General features: G+C 43.4%; 1 protein-coding gene across 1 annotated transcript in view; it reads left to right on the top strand.

The window, feature by feature from the left end:
- The first annotated feature begins 1,585 nt into the window (after positions 1-1,585).
- The window catches only part of LOC120526433 (ceramide synthase 5-like), a 50,396-nt gene continuing 25,648 nt past the window's right edge, over positions 1,586-26,333 (top strand). Inside the window, exons 1-4 of the mRNA XM_039749605.1 lie at positions 1,586-1,712; positions 20,954-21,141; positions 23,293-23,423; positions 23,682-23,739. Coding sequence (XP_039605539.1) covers positions 1,586-1,712; positions 20,954-21,141; positions 23,293-23,423; positions 23,682-23,739 — 504 coding nt within the window. The remainder of the gene's footprint in view (positions 1,713-20,953; positions 21,142-23,292; positions 23,424-23,681; positions 23,740-26,333) is intronic.

Here is a 26,333-nt window from a genome sequence, read left to right as displayed (position 1 = left end):
GCGCAGCTGTTGTCAGCTTTGAATTAAATCAAATCTGACACCAGAAACGGACTAACAGATGACCTGAGTGCTGCATGTGTTGCTCTCAAACTTACAAAGTATGAGCCAAGGTTAGACAAATTATCAGCATGCATACAACAGCAAAAAGCACATTAATTGTTCAAAAGCATACCGAATGCAAACTTTTACCTTTCAACAAAAAGTTGCTTGTATCATTGAAAGCTCAGTTATTATGTTTTTCTTTTAAGACAAAAGATGTTAATGTATGAGTTGCTTTTCTAAACTAAAAGCTCAGTAGATAGACAGACAGACAGAGCATCAGTATTGGCAGTCCAGTCCAATTTATCATCCAGCTCCACTCCCAGGTATTTATAGGTCTGTACCCTCTGCACACACTCACCTCTGATGATCACGGGGTCCATGAGGGGCCTGAGCCTCCTAAAATCCACCACCAGCTCCTTGGTTATGCTGGTGTTCAGTTTTAGGTGGTATTCAGGTTAAATTGCCATGTTGGCACTTTGCGATAAATAAGTGGGTTTTGGATTGCAGTTTGGGCACTTGGTTTCTAAATGGTTCGCCATCACTGGTATATACCATATCATTTAAACAAATAAGTAATGCGTTAATGGATAATTGTGCACAGTAACCTATTTTCAATAGAGTTTGTCTGCAGATCTCCAGTGGAAGACCCCTCTTTGGATGATCCAGCTGCTGGACCCTCTGACTTCATTAAGCTGGACGTGTGAAGTCCCAGAGATCTACTCATTGGTACATTTTCAAGATGGTCCTGTGCCAAGACTCTGCATTTCACACGTCCAGCTGCAGGCCCCAAATGACGTCATAGCCACAGAGGGGTCTGCCTCCAGACTGTTCCCCCTATTTTCTGTGCATACATATCCCACCGTGTCACAAACGCACAGCAATTAACAATGAAATCATTACAGTTCAGGGTGAAAGCAATTAAGAACTTCAGCAAAAATGTTATTAACGTTGCGTGAGTGGCAGAAGATGAACAACCAGCAGCTCCCATGAAGAACAGAATTGATTTGTGCTACTGTTACAATATCTGCCACTCAAAATGGTTTAAAGTTCAGCTTTTATTACTTGAAGCGTCATTGTTGATGACCTGGCACTCTTGTCGCATACACATCAGCAGATGCAAGGTAACACAAATAACTCGACAGCCACCTCTTCCCTAGTTTGGCCCAAAGGAAAGACAAAAGTCACCAACAACTGAGCCTATTCAGCTGAGAGGCGAATCATTAGAAGAGGTGGAAACCTTCACCTGCCTGGTCAGTGACACACAGACGCCGATGTTTAGGACAGCAACGTCAAGGCTTGTGGAGCATCTGTGCAGCTGAGAAACTATCTGGAGTTCCAAATCCAAGGTCAGGATATTCAATACAACGTTAAGTCAGGAAGCTCAGACCTGGAGGGTGACAGTTATGATCAGTAAGAAAGTTCAGATGTTCATCAACACGTGTCCAGAAAGGATCCTGTAGATACGCTGACCCAACACAATGCGCAGCAGTGACCTTTTGTCGGGGAACCAACCAGATGCCTGCAGCAGCTGACATTTTTAAAGATGAAATGGGAATGGATTAGACACCCTCCGCAGAAAGTGCCTCTCTGCGGAGAGCCCATGATCTGGAATCCAAAAGACAAAAAGGAGAAGAGGAAGGCCAAGAACCACATGGCACCGGGTCATGGAGGTAAACACTAGGAGGATGAGGCCTCACTTGGTGCCTACTGGAAAGAAAGGTGTGGAGCCAGAGAGGCTTGGAGGACACTTGTTGCCGGCTTATGCCATGGGTTGGGGATAAAGACATAAGTAAGCTTGTGACTCAATTACGGAGGTTGCTGCCGTTGACAAAACACAGCCATTTTTCAAGATGGGTCAAAGTGCAGACCCTCCACTCCACTGGACAGCCAATTGGATTGCAGGTTTTTGTCACCTGGTTTACTTGACTCGAGTCACATGAGCCCCACCCCCTAATCTTAACCATAGTGTAACCAGTTGTTATCATTGACGTATAACATAAAGTGACAGCCTCCTGCACAGAGTGGGGCACTGGAGGTCCACAGCTAGAGTCTATTGGCTATTTTGGCACTTTAGAACATTGCTTGCTTGTCAGGGGGTAACAAACTGACTTGTTACATGTAATCTGCATTATGGAGCAATGCGTAGTATTGCCTTTACCCCACAAGCAGATTTAATAATCCATCCATCCATCTTCCTACCTCTTGGAAGAGTTGGCGGGACAGCTGAAGCCTATCCCAGCAAGCTCAAGGAAGACACTGCGCCTGGATAGGGTGTCAGTTCATCGCAGGGCGAACTCATAAACAACTTATTTAGTCATAAAAGCCATAAGCATATTTAAAACAAATTAGGAAATGGCGCATTCGAGGACTGTGCAGGCACCACAGCCCTCAATGGTCCAAGTTCAGTAGGTCAGTTCTAGAACTTTCTTAATGCATTTCAGCATTGCTGGGGCCATAGGCCGTCTCACCAAAATTGGACAAAAGCCTCAAAACAGACCTGGACAGGCCTCTAGTCCATCACAGGGACCACTCTCTCTCACAAATATCCACACTCACCGTAACAATATGAAATTACCATTTAACATATCCTAAAAAAAAATTAATTCTGTCCGGCTGTTGTAATTTTCATGTAGTGTGACTTGCAAAGCTGTGCAGTTATTACAAACAACAGAAGCGAAAGGCAAACTTTAACTACGACGAGGGACCGTTACGGACACCAAGTGATTGTGGCGCTCGGATGGTGAATTACACTGAATGTAAAATGGTGAATCATGGTAAACTGCAGATAACGGAGCTGTGGCGTTGGTTTAGTGTATGGTAAACACTAAACTACTAACTAACTAACTCTACTAACTGCTTACACGCCACAGGTAATTCAGTCACCTCGTGATAACCTTTTGTTTTCCTCACTTGCATTTCGTACTTTTAATGGTGAGGAAGATCATTTAACTTCAGGGAGGCACTACAGGTGCATCACAGCAAGGACAAACAGACTCAAGACCAGTTTATTCCCAAAAGCCATAACCATTTTAAACTCACACTTGCACTGACCACAAAGTCTAACCCCCCAGCCCCTGGACTTCCTTCTATCTGTCAACTGTGCAATATCAATATCTAAATGGTACTGATAGTAACTGTACAATATCTGGATACTGTACAATATCATTACTCTCAGGGTCCAACATCCACTACTCACTGCACGTGATCACCATTATTGTGCAATATTTAAATTATGTGCAATAATACAATAGTGCAATAGTTACTATTCTTTCCATATATGTACAGTGCATCCGGAAAGTATTCACAGCGCATCACTTTTTCCACATTTTGTTATGTTACAGCCTTATTCCAAAATGGATTAAATTCATTTTTTTTCCTCAGAATTCTATACAACAACACCCCATAATGACAACGTGAAAAAGTTTGTTTGAGGTTTTTGCAAATTTATTAAAAACAAAAAAAACGAGAAATTCCATGTACATTCACAGCATTTGCTCAATACTTTGTCAGTGCACCTTTGGCAGCAATTACGGCCTCAAGTCTTTTTGAATATGATGCCACAAGCTTGGCACACCTATTCTTGGCCAGTTTTGCCCATTCCTCTTTGCAGCACCTATCAAGCTCCATGAGGTTGGATGGGAAGCGTTGGTGCACAGCCATTTTAAGATCTCTCCAGAGATGTTCAATCAGATTCAAGTCTGGGCCACTCAAGGACATTCACAGAGTTGTCCTGAAGCCACTCCTTTGATATCTTGGCTGTGTGCTTAGGGTCGTTGTCCTGCTGAAAGATGAACCTTCACCCCAGTCTGAGGTCAAGAGCGCTCTGGAGCAGGTTTTCATCCAGGATGTCTCTGTACATTGCTGCAGTCATCTTTCCCTTTATCCTGACTAGTCTCCCAGTTCCTGCCCCCCACAGCATGATGCTGCCACCACCATGCTTCACTGTAGGGATGGTATTGGCCTGGTGATGAGCGGTGCCTGGTTTCCTTCAAACGTGACGCCTGGCATTCACACCAAAGAGTTCAATCTTGTTGTATTTTGTTTCTCATGATCTGAGAGTCCTTCAGGTGCCTTTTGGCAAACTCCAGGCGGGCTGCCATGTGCCTTTTACTAAGGAGTGGCTTCCGTCTGGCCACTCTACCATACAGTCCTGATTGGTGGATTGCTGCAGAGATGGTTGTCCTTCTGGAAGGTTCTCCTCTCTCCACAGAGGACCTCTGGAGCTCTGATGGAGTGACCATCGAGTTCTTGGTCACCTCCCTGATTAAAGCTCTTCTCCCCTGATTGCTCAGTCTAGATGGCCGGCCAGCTGTAGGAAGAGTCCTGGTGGTTTCAAACCTCTTCCACTTACGGACAATTCCTTTGACTTTATGCTTGGTTTGTGCTCTGACATGAACTGTCAACTGTGGGACCTTCTATAGACAGGTGTGTGCCTTTCAAATCATGTCACATCAACTGAATTTACCACAGGTGGACTCCAATTAAGCTGCAGAAACATCTCAAGAATGAACAGGGGAAACAGGATGGACCTCAGCTCAATTTGGAGCTTCATGGCAAAAGCTGTGAATACTTATGTACATGTGCTTTCTCATTTTTATTGTTGTGTTGTGTTGTGTATAGAATTCTGAGGGAAAAAAATGAATTTAATCCATTTTGGAATAAGGCTGTAACATAACAAAATGTGGAAAAAGTGATGTGCTGTGAATACTTTCTGGATGCACTGTATATAGCGTCGCAGAACTTCTTTGCAACTTTTTTGCACCATTTGTTTATGTGTTTATTTACTTGTTGTGTTCTACATATATGTCTGCACTGAAGGAGCTGCTTTTAATCTCATTGTATATGTGTATAGTGACAATGAAAGGCATTCTTCTTCTTCTTCTTCTTCTTCCTATTAACGACTTAAAGCATCGGGAGGACTGAGATGCTGGTGCCCTAGTTCTGCAACGTTTGCACTAAAGACTTTTGCAAAGCAAACAATTTGGTGACTTGGAGGGCTCCACATGCACCCAGCTGGACTTGCCTTGTGATAGACAATTGGCCGCCCATGTGTGGAAACATTTTGTGACAGCAAATTCCCACCCACACACACGCAGTCTGCTGATGCTTCACTAACTTATATTGGAGATCTGTTTGCCATCCACAGCAGCTATTGGAGATCAAATGGAGGAATATATACAAAATATGCAAGGTGATGTGTCCGCTCTCAAGGTAAAACTGAAGCAGTACACTAATTTTAGTTGAAATGGCACAGAATGTTGCTCTGTTTTAAGTTAGACTAGGGGGCTTTGCCCCCTGCTTGCTTCGCTCGGTAACCCCTCCCCCCACCCAGCACTACGCGCCGTTGTGAATAGGGGAGCTGAACACACCCGAAAGAGACAGGGTTCCTCCGAAACCCCTCTTAACCGGTGATACAATGGGAAACATGTAACAGTTGGATTTTTGTTAACCTCCTCTTAGCTCGATCAGCTGCTGGCTTGCTACTGCTGCCATGCCACATGATCTGCAGCTTGTGTGGTGCTTCGAACGTTTAAAAGCTTTTATAGCAGCTCTCCTTTTGTCTCAATGCCTTGTCTGTCTTCTCCCATAGACATCCTCAAACACTATTCAATCTCTTTTCGCTGTTCCATTATTTCACAGAGTAATATTTTCAGTTTGTTTCCGCTAATGCGATCTTAACTCTCATTTTTTTAAGACTTTCGAATTTTGCTACTTCCATTAGCTCTAACCTGCTCTGCACATGTATCACAGGACTTGCTTCCAAAGGTTGTAAGTATGACATGACTTGTCCGTCTTGTGGGACGTGAAAGTGTCTCTCTTCAAAAGATCACGTCTTGTCTCTCAAGTCTTGTATTGTCGCAAGATTTTTTTTTATAATAGAGAGACAAATTTGCGGATTGATCAACGCTCTTCATTGGCAAATTTTGCAATCTCTGAACTGTGTACAGAGCGATCTATTCAAGATATAACATCGAGAGTTGAACTGTCATGACAAATTTCTTTGACGAATACGTGTGCCACATTTCAGCAAAGTTTCCCTATCTTGGTGTGGTGCAGAGTCAATTCATGTGGTTAAACAGACAGACAGACAAACATGGCTACTGCAGTAGGTGCTTTCACATTATAAGTGAATGCACATAAAAATGAAAAGTCTCCAATAAAATCAAACTAACATCTTAACTTGGAGTCTAGCCTGTTGCGCAGTGGCCAACCGTACCGTTTGTGAGCGTGACCTGCACCAAAGTACGTGTCAAATTAAAAGTCCGACAAAATGCTTTTCAGATGAGGTCATAAAATGAGCGTTTTGGTGAGCCTGGCAGTAAGCCTCTCGTCAAAGATTCTCGCTCATCTTGCGAAAGTGTTCGATTTTTGTTAACTTAATTATACATATGCATGTCCTGCAGGAACTATGTATTCATTTAATTTTTTTTTATTTTTTTTTTTGGGCATGTCCTGCTGGGTAATATGCATACGGGGAAAAGTCTTGATGGCACATGTTGTGGTAATTATTTGTTTAACATATGGTTTTATTTATTTTTGAATTCACTTCAAGTTTTATTGTTCTGTCAGTAGTGGATGGGCACACACTTGGGCCCCACCCTAGTGGGATCCCATAAACTTGACAAAAAAATGGTACTGTATTTAACATCATTAATGTAAAGATAGACAGAAACTTTATTATTAATCTCAATGGAAGTTGTAAGATTACAGCAGCAAATATAAAAAGGCACAAATATGCACATAACACGAACGATCATAATCTTACGCCAACAAGGCACCAAAACAGACATAACAAGAATTATCTGTAAGTAAATGAACAAAGTATTTACTATGTGTAAAGTGATTAGAATTGTTCATACTTACTGTTCAAGTTACAATTCCACAGTACAGAATATCAGTCATTGGCACACAGTGCCTTTGTTTCATAAGATGTCTGCCAGACCAGCTCAGTACCATTCAGCAAACAGGGAACAAGAAGACCACCTTGGCTGAGGAGGTGACTCATTATAGAACCTGATAGCTGAGGGTAGGAACGACCTTACATGGAGCTCCCTGGAGCCACAGGGGGTGGGTAGTCATTGTCCTGGGTGACCTCCAGTGAAATCAGTTTGGCTCCCATGGCAGACCCATCCCTTTTTAATCGATGTATTAATTCTATTGGCATCACCTGTGCTATTGCCACTGCTCCAGCACACTTCCACATAGAAGATGGCATTTGACACATATACTGGCCTCTTCCGGACTAAGTATAGCACCTCTGTGTTTGCACCCCACTTAATGTATGTAGTGTGTGTGTGTTGTGGGCGCGTATACATGGTGCGTTGGCGTGGCTTCATCCTACAACTTGATAATGATGCCAAACACACTGCTAAGGCAAAACAGGGGTTTGTGAAAGCTAAAAACTAAAAAATTCATGAATGGCCAAGCCAGTCACCTGATTTAAATCCAACTGAGCAGGCCTTCCGTACGCTTAATGACAAAACTGAAGGGGCCAACCCACCAGATTTTCATTCTATCCCTTTTCTTAATTAGTGACCTGTTTTTGCTGCTAATTAACCTCTTTTGAATTCATTTTAATTGACTTGTTTTTTTTAAGATTTGTTCCCCTGAATTTCTTCCACGTTCCTCTCAATTGCTTCATCTCTTTACTTAAATGGCACCCAAACAGAAATGCAATGTGACTTGAGTGAGCCAACAGAAGAGCAGCTAAGTCAGGGCCTCAAACTCCACCAATTTCACTCCAACCAGTTGCTTCACTAGGCGCCGATTCTTGATGTTAATTAAACTGGTTCTTTAATTCCATGGCTTGTTGCTGCTCTCATTGTGCAATGGCATGCATTTCCAAAATTGGTGATTTTCTCTTTTCTAAGAGCACTATGAAAATGTTTCGGGGACCTGAGCAGATCAGCATTTCTGAGACCTTCACTTTTCTTTATTTTCTTTGTTTGGCTGCCAATTAAAGAAAAACAAAACAATTAAGGGGTCTGAGTCTTCAAGACCATGACAAATAAAATGAATTCAAAAGAAGTTAATTAGGAGCAAAAACAGGTCACTAATTAAGAAAAGGGTTAGAATGAAAACCTGCAACCAGGACTGGAGTTGGGGACCCCTGGTGTATTTATATGTGTTTGTGTGTGTGTGTATATATTCTCTCCTATCTATCTATCTATCTAAATTATATTTAGGTCCATAAATATTTGGACAGACAGCTTTTTTTTAATTTTGGTTCTGTACATTACCACAATAAATTTTAACTGAAACAACTCAGATGCAGTTGAAGTGCAGACTTTCAGCTTTAATTCAGTGGGTGAACAAAACGATGTGAGGCAACTAAAGTATTTTTTGAACACAATCCCTTCATTTCAGGGGCTCACAAGTAATTGGCCAATTGACTCAAAGGCTATTTCATGGGCAGGTGTGTTCAAGTCCGTCGTTATGTCTTATCAATTAACAGATAAAAGGCCTGGAGTTGATCTGAGGTGTGGTGCTCGCATGTGGAAGATTTTGCTGTGAACAGACAACATGCGGTCAAAGGAGCTCTCCATGCAGGTGACAGAAGCCATTCTTAAGCTGCGAAAGCAGAAAAAATCCGAGAAATTGATACAATATTACAAGTGGCAAAATCTCCAGTTTGGTACATCCTGAGAAAGACAGCAAGCACTGGTGAACTCAGCAAGGCAAAAAGACCTGGACGTCCACGGAAGACAACAGTGGTGGATGATCGCAGAATCATTTCCATGGTGAAGAGAAACCCCTTCACAACAGCCAGCCAAGTGAACAACACTCTCCAGGGGGTCGGCGTATCGATATCCAAGTCTACCATAAAGAGAAGACTGCATGAAAGTAAATACAGAGGGTGCACTGCAAGGTGCAAGCCACTCATAAGCCTCAAGAATAGAAAGGCTAGATTGGACTTTGCTAAAGAACATCTAAAAAGCCAGCACAGTTCTGGAGAAACATTCTTTGGACAGATGAAACCAAGATCAACCTCTACCAGAATGATGGCAAGAAAAAAGTATGGAGAAGGCGTGGAACAGCTCATTATCCAAAGCATAGCACATCATCTGTAAAACACGGTGGAGTCAGGCAGTGTGATGGCTTGGGTGTGCATGGCTGCCAGTGGCACTGGGACACTCGTGTTTATTGATGATGTGACACAGGACAGAAGCAGCCGAATGAATTCTGAGGTGTTCAGAGACATACTGTCTGCTCAAATCCAGCTAAATGACGTCAAATTGATTGGGCGGTGGGTGTTTCATGATACAGATGGACAATGACCCAAAACATACAGCCAAAGCAACCCAGGAGTTTATTAAAGCAAAGAAGTGGAAAATTCTTGAATGGCCAAGTCAGTCACCTGATCTTAACCCAACTGAGCAGGCATTTCACTTGTTGAAGACTAAACTTCAGACAGAAAGGCCCACAAACAAACAGCAACTGAAAGTAAAGGCCTGGCAGAGCATTAAAAAGGAGGAAACCCAGCATCTGGTGATGTCCAGGAGTTCAAGACTTCAGGCTGGCATTGCCAGCAAAGGGTTTTCAACCAAGTATTAGAAATGAACATTTTATTTCCAGTTATTTAATTTGTCCAATTACTTTTGAGCCCCTGAAATGAAGGGATTGTGTTAAAAAATACTTTAGTTGCCTCACATTTTTATGCAATCGTTTTGTTCAACCCACTGAATTAAAGCTGAAAGTCTGCACTTCAACTGCATCTGAGTTGTTTCATTTAAAATTCATTGTGGTAATTAATGTACAGAACCAAAATGAGAAAAGTTGTCTCTGACCAAATATTTGTGGACCTAACTGTATATGTATACATACTGTATGTTATATCTATTTATATATATATATATATATATATATATAAAAAGACAAATACCATTGACTCACTCATTACAAAATCTCTCTAACCGTGAGGACTTGAAGTTTGGAATGCAGGTTACCTTTGGCCCATAGGTGGTCGCCAAGAAACGGTTTTAAAAATTTCGTGGTCCAAGCACGAAATTTCTTAGTTTTTTTAGACCCGTTTGTATGTCTGTCCCCTTTTCAGGAGAGAACTACTTAATGGATTTAGATTTTTTTTTTTTTTTTTTCTAGAATTTGCTCATTGCATCTCTCATTGCGCTACGAATCATAGTTCGCTTGTTATAGTGATATATTCGCGCTAATCCGAGACAGAGGCTGCGGGCCAAGGGGAGTAGGAAGCGTGACGTCAGGAGTAGAGTTAGGCAGGGCCTCCTCACTGTCCTGTTTCACCACTCCTAGGACGAAGCCGCGGGGGATGGCTAGTATAGTTTTTGAGACCCCCGACACCCCGCCCCCCAACTGCACTGTGCGCCGAAACTCTTGTTAAAGCAGACAGGGATTGGTTGTCCGTCGCTGCTGATGTAACTGCAAATTCACATGCTCCCCGCGTAACGCGTCTATCGCCCGCTGGCTGATGCGGGGAACATTTCAAACCGGCCAATGACCTGCCCTTGCAGTCACTTTGTGTCTCTTTGCTTGTCCAGGAAGGCTGTTTGGTTTGTTTTTTTTTTTAACTGTGGAGGGAGTGAATGTAGGATGAAGTCATCGTCACAGTTTGTACGCACCGTGCGTTGAGTGACAGCTCCCGCTTGAATAAATGCTTTGAGAATGTTCCTGTCTTCACAACAAGCTTTTTTTTTGGAAACCTGGACTCGCCTCCTTCTCTCTTGTGTGCAAGTCAGTGACCCACATATTACTATATATATATATATATATAATATATCTAAATCTACATATATATAGACTGAAGCGCAGCTTTGAAGCTTTAAAAAGCACACGCTGATGCCATAGCCCCACCAGGTCACCCACACACACTGTCCTTCTAATAATATCTAAGTACGTATCAAGCAGACAAAGCCGTGACACAGAGCTCTCTGTGCTTCAACTTTGATTCCGCTCACACATTTGTTTGCTTCAAGCCAGCCTGGTCAAAGCTACAATGACAAAGTGTGAAAAAAGAAGAGCAAAGTGACGAGGTCATCTGATTTTAAAAAAAAAAAAAGTGACCGCGCAAATAACACAGAAGACAAGGTGACGGATGAAGGAGAAAACTAGAGAAGCGAGAGAGATGAACGTGCAGCCAAGCAGTGTGTGGAGTGGTACTTTGAAAAGTAACTTGGTTGCATTACTGATTAGCTGCGATAAAAGTAACCAAATGTGTTATACAGTTAATGTTACATTTGTTACTTCTTTTGGCCGGCATTTGTTACTAAAGCTTAAGCCCATATATGAACCTTCATGAAATTGGCCAGAAGCACAACCGTGTGTTTAGTCCTTCATGTGCTATGACATAAATAACATCCATCTCCGTATTCATATTCGTAACCTGAGCCACCAGCCCCTGCACCACCAGCTCACCCTGTTCCACACAACATATCGATAGCAAATGGTGGAAGAAAACTAAACGGATGCTTGCTTTATAGGCTTCTGCTCTTGGGCCGCACGTGGCACGCTCTGTTCTGATTGGCTGTGCGGCTGAGCCCTGTAAAGCACTGACGCTCCGCCCACCACATTCGCTTCATTCTTCACAGTCAGCGCAGTTGTGATGATCACGGGCTCCCTGTGACCCTCAATTGGGACAATGTAGTGTACCCCACATGCAAGATTAAAAATTTACTCCTCTAACGTCTGTTTTCAATTGATTGCGAGCACGATGTTAAACCGATAGCAGCAAGCAATTTTTTTTGCAAATTAAAAAAAGTCAATACTATAGTACTGTACTACTTAGATACTACTTGCTTACATCCAAATTCAACACGATTAAGCAGTAAGCAAGTACAAGATAACACAATCACAAGAGAATAGTGGGCAGGATCAGCCACATAAACACAGCAGAATAGTAGGCAGGTAGGGGTGGGGATCGATCTGTTCTTAACTCAATTTTTCTTTTTGTAAAATCTTGATTGCTTTCTATGGATTGTAATAAAATTAATAAAAATTAAAAAAAAAAAAAGAATAGTGGGCAGGATCAGCAAAATCACAAGAGAACAGTGGGCAGGATCAGTCGCCTAAACACATACAGTAAGTACATCAAAATTCAAAAAGATTAAGCAGTACAGTGGAACCTTGGGTCACGAACATCTTGGAACACATACAAATCTGGTTACGACCAAAAAGTTCGGCAAATTTTTGCATCTGTTCACGACCACACACTCGGGTGACGGACAAGCCAGTTTCCCTTCCGGTTTGTTTGCACCAATGATTTCCGCACGTATTCAGTCTCTCCCTGTACAGTACATTGTTCTCGGTCAGACGTGCATCACTCAGAGGGACTTTACCTCAAAACTGTAATCTCCTCCCCACCCAGTTCCTCCTCACTTCCTTCATGCCAGAACTCGACTCATGCAATGTTACTTTTCTTGGTTGTTTATGGTTAGTTTTTGTATAAATTACGGATTTTTCAAATCTTCATATTTTTCCCTGTGCTTAAAACTCATTAAAAACAAGTGTTTACAGTGATCAGTTCGTAAGGCTGTAGCGTGATCTCCTGCAATGTTAATTTTCTCTGTTGTTCAAGGTTTTCTCAGTGTTATTCAATGATTTTACATTTGATTTACTATTACACTGTGCAATCTATGGTATAATTAACTATTTTTGTGCTTAAAAATCTTTAAAACATATATCTGAGGCTAAGGATCTGCGCTGGTATCCCGAAGGTTATCGGTTCGAATCCCCGTCACTGCCAAAAGAGATCCTACTCTGCTGGGCCCTTGAGCAAGGCCCTTAACCTGCAATTGCTCGAGTGGTGCTGTACAATGGCTGACCCTGTGCTCTGACCCCAAGGGGTATGCGAAAACTAACAAATTCCTAATACGAGAAATTGTATAAGGCGAAATAAAGAACAAAAAAAAAAAATATTTACATACAGCTCGTACGGTCCGGAACGGATTAATTGTATTTACAAACAATCCTATGGGGGAAATTACTTCAGGTTGCGACCAGAGTTTTGGAACGAATTATGGTCGTGACCTGAGGTTCCACTGTATGTGTTTAGGCGACTGATCCGGCCCACCATTCTGTTGTCGATTTTTTTTCTATCTTGTACTCGTTTGCCACTTGATCTTGTTGAATTTCAATGTATGCATTAGGCGGCTGATACTGAGCACTATTCTGTGGTTGATTTTGCTGTCTACACACCTTGTCCCAAGCAGGATCGCATTTCATCTTGACGTGTATGTTTGGTGCCTTATCTTGTCCACCATTCCTGTATGGGGCTCGCCTTTGTTCTTTCACCTCATGTGATGTCCAACTCTGCTGTCTTGTCATTCAGTAGCACCTGATCTTTTGAAATCTCAAATGTCGATGATCCTGCTTGACTGGATTTTCTTGTATAAAGTTTGACTTTGCTAACAGGTACTTGTCACCTGATCATTGTAGCCTTGGTGCCATTGTGCTTGGTGCTTTCCTATCTTGTGGTTGTTTGATGCCTGATCCCATTCAATCTCAGTTTATGAAGTGTGTGACAGGTTGTCCTCTCCACTGTTCATGATGTGTGGCTTTCCTTGTGTGGTGCTCAACTACTTCATAGTCATTTGCCGGCTGGGCAGTGCCATCTCATTGTGTAGGTGATCCAGCTTGCTTAGTTGATCATTTTGTGACGCCAGATCTTTTTATTTTTCCCAGTCAGGCCCTTGTACACTTCCCGCTCATATTGAATTTCAGTGTTTTTGGTGGCTGATCCTGTCCACTATTCCTTTTATGTGCGGCCTTTTAGGTGATGTTTCATTTTACCTTCTCATTCTTGTTTTCGACCTGATCCTGTTTAATCTTTGAGGTTCGTGTTTGGCAGTTGATCCAGTTTTGTGGCCTTTCCTTTTAGGTGCCTGACCTTGCTATCTTCACATTTATCTGGATAAATCATCATATAATGTTTCTTGTGAAAGATTAAGGCCACTGTTCCTCTTGTGGGACTTTCCTCGTGTGATATCCGACTTTGTTGGCTCATAGTGGTGTCCTCACTTCACCTGTTTTAATCTCAATTTATAAAGTGTCTGATAACAACAGGTCACCTGTCAATTATTTACCTTGACATCTGGCACCACTAAATGAAGTTTTGGAGGCTGATCCTGTCCACTGTTCAGATGTGGATTTGGCTCTCTCATACTTGTTTACCATTAACTCTTAATTTGTCTGACCCCGCTTGATCAGCTGATCCTTGGGTAACATCTGATTTTGCTATCCCGTACTCTGCTTGACCTTGTTGAATCTCAATACTGTACATGTGATTGGCGGCTGATCCTGTCTACAGTTCTGTTTTGGATTTTTTTATTTACTGCTTGATCTTGTGTGTTTGGTGGCTGATCCTGCTTGTTATTCCTTTTATGTGACTTATCTTGCATGTCACCCAACTATCTCATAGTTGTTTGAAGCCTGGTCCCAGATAATCTTTGTTTATCACATGTTTGCCAGGTGATCCTCTCCACTACTACTCTTTTGTCCCATTATGCCATCTTGGTTACTACCTCGTCTTATTGACTCTGGATTTAATTTTGTGGCCTTATCCAACTTTACCGTCTATTACTTGTCTGACGCCTGATCCCATTGAATTTCAAAGTATGTTTTTGGTGGCGTATCCTGCCCGTTGTGTGCCTTCTGTGATGCCCAATATACTGATTGATCTCTTATTGCCCTCTAATTTTATTGAATCTAGGATGTGGCTGATCCTGTTGTGTGTCTTCTTTTATGTTTGATTTTATCATGTCATACTTGTTTTCTGTCTGTTCCCATTTAATAATGTATTGTGTTTGACGGCTGATCCCGTTTTCCTATAAGAAGTCTAACTTTGGTGTCGTGTTTATCGTCATGTAATGTTTCAGGTAACTGTCCACTATTCCTCGTGTGATTCCTGACTTCGCTGGCAGGTGATCCTGTCCATTCTTCCCGTTGCGATACTTACCGTACGTGATGTCTGACTTTAATATCTCGCCCTTTTATTACCACTTGATCTGGGTGTCTCTGATCCTGATGTCTAACATTTTCTTGTGCTATTTATCTGTCACCTAATTTGTGGAGTCTTGACGACGGATCCAGCTGTATGTCTTTCCTCTGACTGCCTGAGTTTGCCATCTCTTCTCTTTTTTGAATTTCCTGATGATTGCTCTTATTAAATCTTAATGAAAGCGTTGGATGGCTGATCCAATTGTGTGGTTTTCCTCATATGATCTCCTTTATTGCTGTCTCGTAGTTGTTTAACTTCTGATTCTGTTTGATCTCAAGTTGTCGCATGTTTGGGAGGTGATCCCCTCCACTGTTCCTGTTGTGAGTCTTATGTCGTGTCCAATTTTGATATCCTGATCTCATGAAATCTCGATGATGATGATCCTGCTGTTTGGCTGTTCTTGTGTAAATTTGCCTTTGCTGTTGGGTACTTGCTTGTCACATGATGTGCTGAGTCTTGGTTATTGTGTTTGGTGGCTGATCCAGTTATGTGGCTTTCCTCATGTGACCCTCACCTTTGCTGTCTCATTGTTGTTAAATGTCAATGTGTTGCGTGTTTGGCAGATGATCCTCTTCACTATTCCTTTTGTGTGGCTTTTCTTTCTGTGTTGCCTGATCTTGTTAAATCTCTGTATGTCGTGTTTGATCCAGTTGTATGGCTTTTCTTTGTGATTACCCAAATTTGTTGTGCCGTGTTTACCTGACACTCTGTCTTGTTGAAACTTAATGTATTTTCTGCCTGATCCTGTTAAATCTCAGTTTTCGGTGGTTGATCTAGCTGTATGGCTTTTCCTTCAAGATGGCCGACTTTGCTGTTTTGTGTTTATCTAATAGTTGATCGTGTTAAATCTTCACATAATGTTTCTGGAGACTGATCACATCTACTTTTCCTCTTGGGACCCCTGACTTTTCAGACTCATAGCTGTTTATTGATTGATGTGTCATGTTTGGCGGCTGATCCAGTTGTATGGCTTTTCCTTAAAGATGGCCGACTTTGCTGTCTCATGCTTATCTATCGGTTGATCTTGTTACATTGCCATGTAATGCTTCTAGTGACTGATCATGTCCACTGTTCTTTTTGTGCAGCTCTTCTCCTATGACCCCTAACTTTTCTGACTCCTAGTTATTTATTGCATCCTCCTGTTAAATCTAAATATCCGGTGGTTGATCTAGCTGTCCGGCTTTTCCTTCAAGATGGCCGACTTTGCTGTTTCATGTTTATCTAATAGTTGATCATGTTAAATCTTCACAAAATGTTTCTGGCGACTGATTGTGTCCACTGTTCTTGTTGTGTGTCTCTTATCATGTGACTCCCACCGACTTTGCTGTCTCCATAGTTGTGTACTGCCTAATCCTATTTAATCTCAATCTGTCAAGTGTTCGCCAAGTGATCCTCTCCACTATTCCTGCTGTGAGACTTTCTGACTTTCTGCCTTATCACCTGATCTTTTTAAATCTCCGTATGTCGTGTTTGATCCAGTTGTATGGCGTTTTTTTGTGATTACCCAAAATCTGTTGTGCCGTGTTTACCTGACACTCGGTCTTGTTGAAACTTTATGTATTTTCTGCCTGATCCTGTAAAATCTCAATTTCCGGAGGCTGATCCAGTTGTACGGCTTTTCCTTAAAGATGGCCGACTTTGCTGTCTCATGTTTATCTATTGATTGATCTTGTTAAATCTTGATATAATGTTTCTGGAGACTGATCACATCCACTATTCCTCATGTGACCCCTGACTTTTCTGACTCGGCTGTTTATCAATTGATGTGTCATGTTTGGCGGCTGATCCAGTTGTATGGCTTTTCCTTAAAAATGGCCGACTTTGCTGTCTCATGTTTATCTAATAGTTGATCATGTTAAATCTTCATGTTTCTGGAGACTGATCACATCCACTATTCTTCATGTAAACCCTGACTTTTCTGACTCGGCTTTTGTTTCGATTGATGTGTCATGTTTGGCGGCTGACCCAGTTGTATGGCTTTTCCTTAAAAATGGCCGACTTTGCTGTCTTATGCTTATCTATCGGTCGATTTTGTTACATTGCCATGTAATGTTTCTAGCGACTGATCATGTCCACTGTTCTTCTTGTGCAGCTCTTCTCCTATGACCCCCGACTTTTCGGACTCCTAGTTATTTATTGCCTCCTCCTGTTAAATCTAAATATCCGGTGGTTGATCTAGCTGTATGGCTTTTCCTTAAAGATGGCCGACTTTGCTGTTTTGTGTTTATCTAATAGTTGATCATATTAAATCGTCACATAATGTTTCTGGAGACTGATCACATCCACTATTCCTCATGTGACCCCTGACTTTTCTGACTCAGCTGTTTATCAGTTGATGTGTCATGTTTGGCGGCTGATCCAGTTGTATGGCTTTTCCTTAAAAATGGCCGACTTTGCTGTCTTATGCTTATCTATCGGTCGATCTTGTTACATTGCCATGTAATGTTTCTAGCGACTGATCATGTCCACTGTTCTTCTTGTGCAGCTCTTCTCCTATGACCCCCGACTTTTCGGACTCCTAGTTATTTATTGCCTCCTCCTGTTAAATCTAAATATCCGGTGGTTGATCTAGCTGTACGGCTTTTCCTTAAAGATGGCCGACTTTGCTGTTTCGTGTTTATGTAACAATTGATCTTGTTAAATCTTCACATCATTTTTCTGGAGACTGATCACGTCCACTATGCTTCTTGTGTGTCTCTTATCATGTAAACCCCCCACCAACTTTGCTGTGTCATATAGTTGTGTAACTCCTAATCCCACTTAATCTCAATCTGTCCAGTGTCCGCCAAGTGATCCTCTCCCCTCTTTTTGTTGTGCGGCTTTCCGACTTTTTGCCTCATCACCTGATCTTGTTACATCTCTGTATGTCGTGTTTGATCCAGTCGTGCGGTGGGTTGTGTTTATCTGACACTCGGTCTTGTTGAATCTCAATGTGTTTGCAGTCTGATCCGGTTTAGCCTCAGTGTTATCGTGTTTTGCGGCTGATCCAGTTGTGTGGCTTTACATTTAGAGGCCCGACTTTGTCGCCTCTTTTTTTTTTTTTTTTTTTTTGTTTTTTAACCTGAAGATTGAGCTTTTTAAATCTATAATTGGAAGTGTTTGGTAGCTGCCCCTGTTGTTTAGCTTTCCTCATGTGACACCCGACTAGCGCAGGCTCATGATCTTGATTTCCGCGCCGGGTGTCTGTCTAATCCTCTCCGATTTGCACGGTGTCCTTTTCCTCATTTTTATGTGTTTGCCTGTCAAGTGTGTCTCGTTTCCACATTGTCTTTCTTTTCCTGCCCCCCTACCCCCGGGGGTTTTGATACTTTTTTTTGTTGTGGTTGTTTTTGACGTCACTGGACGCCTCATCCAGACTCCTGCAAGTCCATTTTTGTTTCTTTCCCTCCCGCTAATAGCTTGACCTCAGAGTGACTCGCACGCACACCCGCTCACTCGGGTGCCGACGGCAGCTCTTTTACATGACACCAGCGATCAGCCCGCTCTCCCCCAGTGTGCCAGATGTGTCAGTCGTTTGGTTGAGGTCACCATGTTACCTCATCTGAGAGGCATCCCACCTCAGGGGGAGAAAGAGAAAGAGAGAGCAGCCTGAGCAGGGAAAGCAATGATGCGCAATGAGGTTCACTTCCTTCTTGTGGGCTGCCCACCCTGTGTGGCAGAATCTGTGGTTTCTTGAAGCAGGTGTGGTGGGCGTACTGTGCTGTGAAAAAGTATTTGCCCCCTTCCTGATTTCTTATTATTTTTTTGCACTCTTGTCAAACTTAAATGTTTGAGATCATCAAACAAATTTATATATTAGACAAAGATAACCCGGGTGAACACAAAATGCAGTTTTTAAGTGATGATTTAATTTATTAAGGGAAAAAAAAACTATCCAAACCTGCATGGCCCTATGTGAAAACCCCCTAACCCTAATTAACTGGTTGCTGCCACCCTAGTTTGCGAGAACTGGCAGTGGACCTTTCAGATCGCGGTGGAGGAAGTTTGGCCCGCTCTTCCTTGCAGAATTGTTTCAATTCAGCCATATTGGAGGGTTTCCGAGCATGAACTGCTCTTTTTCAGATCATGCCACAGCATCTCAGCTGGATTCAGGTCCCGGTCTTTGACAAGGCCACTCCAAAACCTTCATTTTGTTTGTTTGTTTTTTTTTTTAAAGCCATTCTGAGGTGGACTTGCTGCTGGTGTGTTTTTTGGCTCATTTGTCCTGCTGCAGAACCCAAGTGCGCTTCAGCTTGAGGTCACAAACTGATGGCCGGGTGTTTTCCTTCAGGATTTTTTTTTGTTGGTAGAGAGCAGAATTCAGGGTCCCGTCAACCACAGCAAGTCGTTCAGGTCCTGAAGCAGCAAAGCAGCCCCAGACCATCACACTACCACCACCATGTTTGACTGTTGCTATGATGTTCTTTTTGTGAAATGCCGTGTGACTTTTACGCCAGATGTAACGGGACGCACACCTTACAAAAAGTTCAACTTTTGTTTCATATTTTCCCAAAAGTGTTGGGGATCATCAAGATGTTTTTTGTTTTTTTTTTTTGGCAAAAGTGAGACGAGCCTTTCTGTTCTTTTTGGTCAGCAGTGGTTTTCGCCTTGGGACACTGCCATGCATGCCATTTTTGCCCAGTCTCTTCCTTACAGTTGAGTTATGAACACCGACTTTAATGGAGGCAAGCGAGGCCTGCAGTTCTTTAGATGTTGTTCTGGGTTCTTTTGTGACTTCTTGGATGAGTCGTCGCTGCACTCTTGGAGTAATTTTTGTAGGCCGGCCACTCCTGGGAAGGTTCACCCCACTGTTCCATGTTTTCTCCATTTGTGGATAATGGCTCTGGTGCCTCGCAGTAAGGAGACCTGAGTTCACTTCCCGGGTCCTCCCTGCGTGGAGTTTGCATGTTCTCCCCGTGTCTGCGTGGGTTTCTTCCCACAGTCCAAAGATACGCAGGTTAGGTGCACTGGCGATTCTGAATTGCCCCTGGTGTGTGCTTGGTGTGTGTGTGTGTGTGTCCTGTGGTGGGCTGACGCCCTGCCCAGGGTTTGTTTCCTGCCTTGTGCCCTATGGTGGCTGGGATTGGCTCCAGCAGACCCCCGTGACCCTGTAGTTAGGATATAGCGGGTTGGAAAATGACTGACTGACTGAAAACTGAGAATACAGCTCTTAAAGACTAAAATAAGCAATAAGGGTTCAAAATCTTAACAAGCGAGACAACTTAAATGAAGCAGAAGTGTTACTTGAGCAATAAGTGCTTCTTATTAAGCAATTGGGTTGGAGCAAAAAACCTGCAGCCACTGCGGCCCTCCAGGAATGACTTTGCCCACCCCTGGTTTAAGTGATCTCTTGATGCAACAGGCCTGGCAGTAATCAGGCCTGGGTGTGGGCTGGTGAAATTGAACTCCAAAAAATGTGATTAAAAATGTGTTACTTCATGATTTAACGGGTGGGGGGGCAAGTACTCTTTCCTTAATAAATAAAATCATCACTTAAAAACTGCATTTTGTGTTTACCTGGGTTATCTTTACCTAATATATACATTTGTTTGATGATCTGAAACGTTTAAGTGTGACAAACATGCAAAAAAAAAAATCAGGAAGGGGGCAAATACTTTTTCACAGCAAACAAAAAATCAGGAAGGGGGCAAATACTTTTTCACAGCACCATGTGTGTGTGCTCGAGTGGGCTTTGGGGGCTCCATCTCTTCTGTGTATGTGTGTGTGTGTGTGTGTGTGCGCTCACTCCTGGTTAAGTGCTCGTCAGCTCAAGCCAGTCCTGCTTTCTGTCGGGCCCTTGCCCGTCCTCCACCTTGAGTCTTGTTGGCACAACAGAGCGTTTTCCATCTGAGCGGAGTGCTGAGCAGACACACACACACACACACCCTCACCCCGCATGAAAATGCAGAAAATTAAAGTCCACCCAATTCTCTGAACTTTGAGCCTCTTGCTCTGTTATTGAAGTGCTCTGTGCCAACAGGCGCTTTTGCAGGTCGCTTGTCAGTGGCACCTGGCAGCTCAGTAATGCCCATCTCTTGTATTCCAGGTTCATCGCCAAGCCACTGGCCTTTGTGCTGCGGATACAGGCGAGCGGGCCAAGGAGGGTGCAGCCCAATGCCATTCTTGAGAAAGTGTTTACATCGATCACCAAGGTGAGGCATCTGGAATGGGGGTCACGGGTCACTTTTGTGGGTGGTAACTTGAACCCTAAAGGGTTGGACTCTGTTCAACCTAATTATTTGTTTTATTTCCCCCCTCCCTGGTGAACGTCAGAGATTGTAGCTGTACTTTTACCCCACTGTTTGCAAGCTCTGCTGTTCACACAAACCTGTTTTTCATGCTTCAAGTCACGTGGCACAAGTGAAAAAGACAGGGTCTGCCTCAAAGTTGGACTTGGCAGCGGCATATACCTTAATGGTATTAGACAACCGAGGCACCGGCTGGTCATCAACTGTGAGCACTAGCGTGCCACCCCGCTTGTGTTTAATAACAAACAAAAACAAATAGTCATGTGAAAAAGAAAGTGCACCCCTTGAAATGTGCATTCAGACCCCTTACTCACTATCTAGTTGTAACCCATTTGGCAGCCTGGAGCCTTCTTGGGTCTGACCCCTGGATTTGGGGGATTTTCTGCCCTTCTTCTCTGCAGATCCTCTCAGGCTCTGTCAGGAGGTTGGGCGGAGACCATCGGTGGACAGCTATTTTCAGGTCTCTCCAGAGACGTTCCACTGGGCCCAAGTGATGCTTTTTATTACTGTTTTTATTTTTATTTTATTTTATTATAGAATCAACTCTCGGTAGCGCACAGCAGGGCGGCCGTGCGGCGCATGCTTATGGGCACCGTTCTCATTCCCTACCACCTTCGCTAATCATTCTTGAGGCCGATTGAAGACTAAGTGCCAGCTTAAGGGAAAAATTAAAGAAAACGTACTAAGTAATTGCAACACAAAAACTGACTTAATCAGATTTAACGCGAAAAGATGCGGACGAAAGAAGAGAAGCAGCGGGCCGCTAGGGTGCAGAAAAGAAGAGCTGCTCAGGAAGCAGCAAGCGCATCAACCTCTGAGCAAACGAATGATAAACGTACAGAGAAAGAGGATGAGAACTAGTCAAGTGTATTCACTGCACGTTATCGTGCAGTACGCCGTTACTGGTATATATATTAAATCCAACGTCTGTATGTCTTTCTGCATTTCACAAGAGAACTACTTAACGGATTAGATATTCTTTTTTTTTTTTCTGTAATTTGCTTGAACATTCCGGTTGATTTTGTGACTTCTCTCATTGCACTAAGTATCTTAGTTCGCTTGCAGTAGCAATTTATTTGCGCGACTCTCGGAGAGAAGCTGCAGGCCGGGGGTGGGGGGAAGAAAGGGGTGGGGCCTCAGGAGTAGGGAGCTGGGCGGGGCCCCAGAAGTAGGGAGCTGGGCGGTGGCCCAGAAGTAGGGAGCTGGGTGGCCCAGAAGTAGGGAGGTGGGTGGGGCCCCAGAAGTAGGGAGCTGGGTGGGGCCCTCCTCACTCATTCACTTGCCAGCCTCTGTTCGAGTCACTCTACCTCGCGCCACATGTTGGAGTGCACCTTGCCTCTGCTTGGCTAGTGATACCTGTTTGTTCAGCAGACATTATCATCTACAGATTGTTAAGACATAACGTTTGATGTTTTTGAGTGAGAGATCAGAGCTGTGTGTGTTTTAGAGGGTAGCTGCTCATTGGCCACGTGCTCTTCTCCCCACATGGGGGGACGCTCTCCTGTCAGAGCTGAACACAATCAGATATAGCAGCAGCGTTTGACATTACAGCGTACCTGCCTTCCGTTTGCATTTTTTTTGTTTTATTGATTTTTTTTAAGTTTGTTGCCCTGTTTCATTACTATGTGGGTGGAGCCGCGGGGGGCAGCTAGTTATTAGTAATGATAATAAAAAAAGGTTTCAGCGTTGAGCCACAGATGACAGGACCACCAATTTACTACATTTTCACAAGCTACTTGAAATCCTTTAAGGTTGAGTTAAATAAAGATAACCACCAACTACACATTGCATTACTGGGATTGACCGACCACCTTTGCTGCCACCTGGTGGGGAAGCCATGCCATGCCACTGAACAGAGGATGGCACCTCCACCATTAAAGCACAGGCTGCTCCATAATCCTGAATCGATCGTCCCAGCTCACCAGTACCCTCTTGATACTTCCACCTTCTCTCCGTGAATGCCAGGGTTTGATGCCACTTGTCTGTCATTGCTGTTCGTCCCGACTTTCTTTACCATCTCTGAGCTGTCGTCATTTTTTTCCCTTGTCTCCACAGTACCCCGATGGCCGAAGACTGGAGGGGCTCTCCAAACAACTTGACTGGGAGGTGCGAAAAATCCAACGCTGGTTTCGGCAACGGCGTAACCAGGACAAGCCCAGCACCCTCACGAAGTTCTGTGAGAGCATGTGGGTCTTTGATCGCCGTGGGGTCCAGTCATCCAGCCCACTGCTTTAGTGGCAGATGCTTTTTAAGCTTTATAAATCAAATTGGGAGTGAGGAGGGAAGTAGAAGGTGTTTGGTGGGGTGGGGTGGGATGGAGGGGGGTCTCCTTAATTTCTCCTGATCTCAGAAGGGGAATGGATTGTTGGGGGGTACGCTATTAAAGGAGGGGCTGTTGTCTGACCAGTTGCTTCTTGTGCTGACCACCTTCTCTTTGCCCCTAGGTGGCGGTTTACATTTTATTTGTACATATTTTCATACGGGTTACAGTTCCTCTGGCAGGTGAGTTTCAGACACTCGTGTGACTTGGTGACGGTCGGTTAGGAAGGGGGGTTCTCGGGGGTCCAGAGAAAGGACACTAACAGGGGCATAGCAAGGATTTCAAAAAGGACAAATGGAGAGTGTGTGGTAAAGCAGGAAGGATAGAAGGCTTGGAACCATGAAGCAGAGGGGAGTGGGGCTTGGCAATGGGGGCACAGCTAGGAAATTGAAGATGCAGAGGGTTTTGTGGAAGAAGCTCAGTGAATGAAATATCATAGTGAGAAAAATGAGGAAAAACCTGTTAGACATATGGTGAGGAAGGAGAGGGCAAGGGGTCTTGTATTTTATGTGATGCATTAAAAGAAATGGGCGTGCTAGGAGGTGCTTGGGTTAGCAGTGTGGGTAGAGTAGAAGGAACTCGGCATGAGGAGGGGACAGTAATGAGGGTGTAGGGTCTTTGAGGCACAGCAAGCAGGAAGAGGAGGAGGACGAGGGTGGGGTTTACAATAGAAGAATATTGAGGTATGTGAGGAGGGGCTTGTGTTAGTAGTTTAGCAAGAACAAAGAGGGACAACAGGTGTGTATTGCCTCTTCGGTCTTAAAAAGAAAGGGGAATGTCAGGAGGTGCTTGGACTAGCGGGGAAGGGGCTCAGCATGCCAGCATGAGGATGAGTGGGGCTTTGAGGCATGTCGAGGGATATTGTGACTCTCATTAGAAACATTGTGGTCAGGTGAAGAGGGGCTCGTGTTATCAGTTTAACAAGAAAAATGAGGGGTGGGTATCGCCTCTGAGGCCTAATAAGAAAGAGGAATGTCAGGAGGTGCTTGGGCTAGCAGTATAAGGGGAAGGAGCAGGGAAGGGGCTCAGCATCACGAGTAGGAAGAAGAAGCAATTAGGGGGCTTTGAGGCATATTGAGGAAGATGGTGTGGCTCACATTAGAAACATTTGTGATTTGCCATCTATTGGAATGACAAATGCAATGCATAAGTCTCTGTTATGTGCCATTTGGTATGGAATTTGTTAAAGCAATGTTAATGCTTGTGGTACACCATCTGTTGGAATGACAAATACTTTGCATATGTCTCTGTTATGTGTCATTTGGTATTTGATTTAGGAAAGCAATGTTAATGCTTGTGATGCACCATCTGTTGGAATGACAAATACATTGCATCTGGCTATGTTATGTGTCATTTGGGAAAGCAGTGTTAATGCTTGTGGTACACCATCTGTTGGAATGACAAATGCAATGCATATGTCTCTGTTATGTGCTGTTTGGTATGGGATTCGTTAAAGCAGTGTTCATGTTTGTGATGTGCCATCTGTTGGAATGACAGAGATACACAGACACTTTTTTTTTTACTAAGGTGGATTATTTTGTGTTTTATATTTGTCATTAAGTGAGACAACTTTGCAGTGATCTGTTTTTACTTTAAAGAGTCATTTTCTGTTGATCAGTGTCAGCAAAGTCAAATTAGCGCCACTGGGATTCAGTGTTGTATAACAATAAAATATAAAAATGTCCAAGGGATGAATACTTTATTTATAGACTCTGCACATTGAGGTACAAGAGGCCTTGTGTTAGCAGTTAGCAGTGCTTGTGCTGAATTGGAAACGTAAGAAAGAGGAATGGTAGGATGTGCCTGGACTGTCTTGGGAAGGGGCTCAGCATGAGGAGAAGGTGGGGGAGTAATGAGTGGCTTGCGCTAACAGCATAGCGAAGAGGAGGAGGAGGAGCTGATCTCTGAGGCCTGTCAAGGAAGAGGAGTGTTGGGAGATGCTTGGATCAGCAGTAAAGGGAAGAGGAGGTACAGGAGAAAGACAGACAAAGGGTCTCGTAGTAAGAAGGACGAAGATCAGGGGGCTTATATTACAAAATAAAAAGGAAGAAGGTGCTAAGAGAGGCCTTAAGGAAGAGGAAGATGGTGGATTTGCAATAGAATCATCATACTGGGGTAGATGAGAAGGGGTTTGTATTACAGCACACTGAGCCTTCATTTAGAGAAAGAGGCGTATAAAAGTAAACGGAATCGAAATGAAGTATAGCACGAATAATAGGACACGCGGGGGGGGAGTAGGGGGTTTACGTCCGTTTGTATAAGAGAGAGAGTCTGTCAGGTGGTGCTTGAATAGGGGGAGAAGAAGCTGGAGCTCATAGGGAGGATGATGAGGGGCAGCCCATATTAGGCTGTATACACACACCACTACATTATTGTTTTAAAAATGCAGACGCTACTCTCTGTTTGCACCTTTCGTCCACACTTCCCCTGCATTTTGAATTTGTGAAAATGGAGATTTTTGAAGACCCTCTCCAGAGCCGTATACTTGTGAAAATGCAGTGTGGAGGGGAGAAAACGGAGAGTTTTGAGGAAGCAGACTCTTAATCGCCCTCTGATTGGTTTGTGCTTAGTATGTAGCCCTTTCCTGATTGGATCCTGCACATCACATCTGATGCTTTGTCACTGCGCCGACTTTTCTAAAGAATCGGCGATTGTATTGTTTAGGATTGTTTAGCATTCCCACTAGACTATTTCCAGTTCCCTGTACATTGTTTTAGCTCCTATTCCATAGTATGGATTTTTTCGTTCAACCAGAAATTTTCGTGGGTGGGGCTTG

The sequence above is a fragment of the Polypterus senegalus genome, chromosome 3, assembly GCF_016835505.1.
Source record: "Polypterus senegalus isolate Bchr_013 chromosome 3, ASM1683550v1, whole genome shotgun sequence".
In the NCBI taxonomy this organism is placed as follows: Eukaryota; Metazoa; Chordata; class Cladistia; order Polypteriformes; family Polypteridae; genus Polypterus; species Polypterus senegalus.
Note: the sequence above shows the minus strand (reverse complement) of the source record. Positions and strands in the feature narration are given on the sequence as shown.